This window comes from Callospermophilus lateralis, chromosome 2 (assembly GCF_048772815.1).
Source record: "Callospermophilus lateralis isolate mCalLat2 chromosome 2, mCalLat2.hap1, whole genome shotgun sequence".
Classification (NCBI taxonomy): Eukaryota; Metazoa; Chordata; class Mammalia; order Rodentia; family Sciuridae; genus Callospermophilus; species Callospermophilus lateralis.
The window spans coordinates 104,493,711-104,496,983 of record NC_135306.1 but is presented as its reverse complement, the minus strand read 5'-3'; the positions used below and the strand labels follow the sequence as shown (position 1 = coordinate 104,496,983).

Genomic DNA, 3,273 nt, shown 5'->3' with positions numbered 1-3,273 from the left:
AAATAAATGAGTAGAAATCTTGAGTGACTAATGGGCCTCCCATAGTGAATGGAATCTTGATTTTGGCTTTTGAGAAATTCCAGAACTACACTGTTCCAAACTCACCTCTGATTTGAGTATATGCTGCCATCCTGTGGGGAGAGACATTGGGACCTCACAAAGAGCCTGAATAACTCCCCAGGTGACATCCAGGGAAGGGAGACTGCAGTCTTTCTATGAACTCAGTAACTTGGAACTGAAATGCTACTAGATGACCTTTAAGACTCTAGCAGTGGCCTTTACATATCTTCCTGATGTTTTTCCTGTCCAGCATTCTTTTCTACAAATAGCACCTTTGACACTGTATAAGCCTTTACCTGTGGAGCATGAATCTTGTGTAGTATCCAGTATAGGTTCCAGAAAAAAAATGGGAAAGAGATTCACATCTATTCAACTTTTTATTATGCAAATATGTATTGCGTACCTATTCTATATGTCAGGTTTGGCTCTAAGGTGATACAGAAATAGTCTTGAAGAAAAGACATGGTATCTCTGCACTTTTGGAGCTTAGATTCAAATGTATGCACATGCATGAATGTGTGCTTATGTGTTGTGAGAAGATAGAAGATAGATGCAAACAACAGTATGGTATTTCACAGGTGCTGTTAGGGGATTTCATAGGAATAGATACTATAAATACAGGCAGGTCATTTTGATTTTCTGTTGGGGATATGTCCCATTTGGTAGGAAACCAAAACATGGAAAATTATGCAGCTCCAATAAGCCAATGTTATTATCATGAAAAAGATTGAAATTCAGGGCAGATAATTTCTTTTAGCTGCAAAGGTTGATCTCTGGGGAAAACACTGGGGAACATAGATCTTTCAGTATTTAATCAGGTCCCTGGGATTTTCTAAATTATAGTAACCCCTTAGGGCATATAAGCAGGTGGTTCTTTTGGCTATCTTCTCCCCATAGGATGGAGAGGACACACTGGGCAAAGCAACCACTAGAAATCATGATTTGTGTCTCATGACTTCTCAAACATTGGGAGACTAAGGGCTGTGCTCTGACTCTTTCAGTCCCAAACTCACAAAATAGTAATGACAACAATAGAACAGATGCCTCTTCAGGGACATTCATCCATAAAGTTAATCAGACCTATTTGGCCCCCCATGAGAACAGGGAAGAAGTATTAACAAGATCCTTTCCTGAAGTCCTGATGCAGAAGGGTGAGGGCTGAATTGTACCTGTGCTGCTATTCTTCCAAACCTTATCTGTGGGCCCAGTGAGTCCTTTAAAAGCCTCATCTCCTCTCTCTCTCCATTGAAATTACCATTGACCCTGAGGTTGGAAGAGGTTGTCCCTGCAGAAATGGATCCGAGATGCTGTAAGGCCAAAAGTAATAATTGGCTTCCTGAACCTTATCCCCTCAGAAATTGCTGTCTATGCATGTTTTAATATTCATCTGTATACATTCTCTCAAGCTTACAAAATGAAAAAAATGAAGACAGAAAATGGTGGGCTAGAATTCATCTCCCCATCTGGCTCTCAATCTCATTATATTGGATCTGGGTGGAGAGAGCTGGCTTCTCCTTTTAATGTTACTATTTCTCCTTTTCTCACAGACCAGATCCAGGAAGGAATGGCCTCAGGCAATGGCTCCTCAGTGACCCAGTTTATCCTGCTGGGTTTAACACAGCAGCCAGAGCTCCAGCTGCCTCTCTTCCTCCTCTTCTTAGGAACCTACTTGGTCTCTGTGGTGGGGAACCTGGGCTTGATTGTTCTGATTGTTCTGAATCCTCACCTGCACACTCCCATGTACTACTTCCTCTTCAACCTTTCCTTCACAGATCTCTGCTACTCCTCTGTCATTACCCCCCGAATGCTGATGAGCTTTGTAAATCAGAACATCATCTCTTATGCAGAGTGCATGGCTCAGCTCTTTTTCTTTGCTTTTTTTGTAATTGATGAGTGCTGTATTTTGACATCAATGGCCTATGATCGATACGTGGCCATTTGTAAGCCCCTGCTTTACAGGATCACCATGTCCCATCAGGTCTGCTTTATGTTGATGGCAGGTGGGTATGCAATGGGATTTACGGGTGCCATGGCCCACACTGGATGCATGATGAGACTCATTTTTTGTGATGGCAACATCATCAATCACTACATGTGTGACACACCTCCTCTCCTGAAGCTCTCCTGCACAAGCACCTCCATCAATGAGCTGGTGGTCTTCATTGTGGTGGGTGTCAATATAATAGTGCCTAGTCTTACCATCTTTATTTCTTACACTTTGATCCTTTCCAACATCCTCTGCATCCATTCTACAAAGGGCAGATCCAAAGCCTTTAGTACCTGCAGCTCCCACATAATTGCTGTTTCTCTTTTCTTTGGATCATCAGCATTTATATACTTTAAATCTTGTCCTGCTGAATCTAGGGATCAAGATAAAGTATCCACAGTGTTTTATACCATTGTGGGGCCGATGATGAATCCTTTCATATACAGTTTGAGGAACAAAGATGTTCAAGTTGCATTGAGGAAGACTTTGAAGAAAAGGGTGCTTGTCTAAGTAGAATTTATATTGTTTATAAGTGGCAAATCCTAGTAAGGGCATGTGATATATAGAACTATGGAGAAAAAAGTAAGAAATCACAATAAAATGTAATGTATTTAAATTATGGGAAATAAGTAGAGAAAGTTGCATGATAATAAATCCCAAAATGGTAAAGTTGTGAGATTTCTGACTAAGACATATCTAGAATTCCTATGAAGTTGTGCCATGGAGATATTGACTTTGACAGTCAATCATCTACTCATTCATTTAACAAATCTCTGTTACGTGTTATTGGGGATTCTGTTTTGAGATATTCTATTGTTTTTCTAAAGGAGAGACTTATGGGTGTGCTCATCTCATTTTGGTCTTTTGTCCCTTCTTAAGGGAATGTGGTAAAGAGAGGCCAAAGATTTTCCTGGGATCCTAATTCTTAAGGGCAGGAAACTGAAATAATCATTTATTTTAGCAGCTAGAATGAAGACAGCCTGCACTGGACTTCACCTTAGGCAAGAATGTGGGTACAAAGACATGCTGTGTTTTCACTGGGAAGTTTACCAGAAATATTTTTATCAATATTACCAGAGGAATTTTGGTCCTTTTCTCTGACAGATTTTAAACTTTCTTGCTGGGAGCCATCAGCCAAGTAGGTATGACAAATTCCTTGCCAGCTTACTCCCATGCTGTCTAGTGGAAGGACTTCTGAAAGGTGACCTTGCTCAAGGACCAGGGCA

At 40.7% G+C, this 3,273-nt stretch overlaps 1 protein-coding gene across 1 annotated transcript; it reads left to right on the top strand.

Moving 5' to 3' along the window:
- The first annotated feature begins 1,618 nt into the window (after positions 1 to 1,618).
- Positions 1,619 to 2,557, top strand: LOC143391098 (olfactory receptor 8B3-like). The gene has a single exon (XM_076843662.2). The coding sequence runs from the start codon at positions 1,625 to 1,627 to the stop codon at positions 2,555 to 2,557; it is 933 nt and encodes a 310-aa protein (XP_076699777.2). The 5' UTR covers positions 1,619 to 1,624.
- The last annotated feature ends 716 nt before the right edge of the window (positions 2,558 to 3,273 follow it).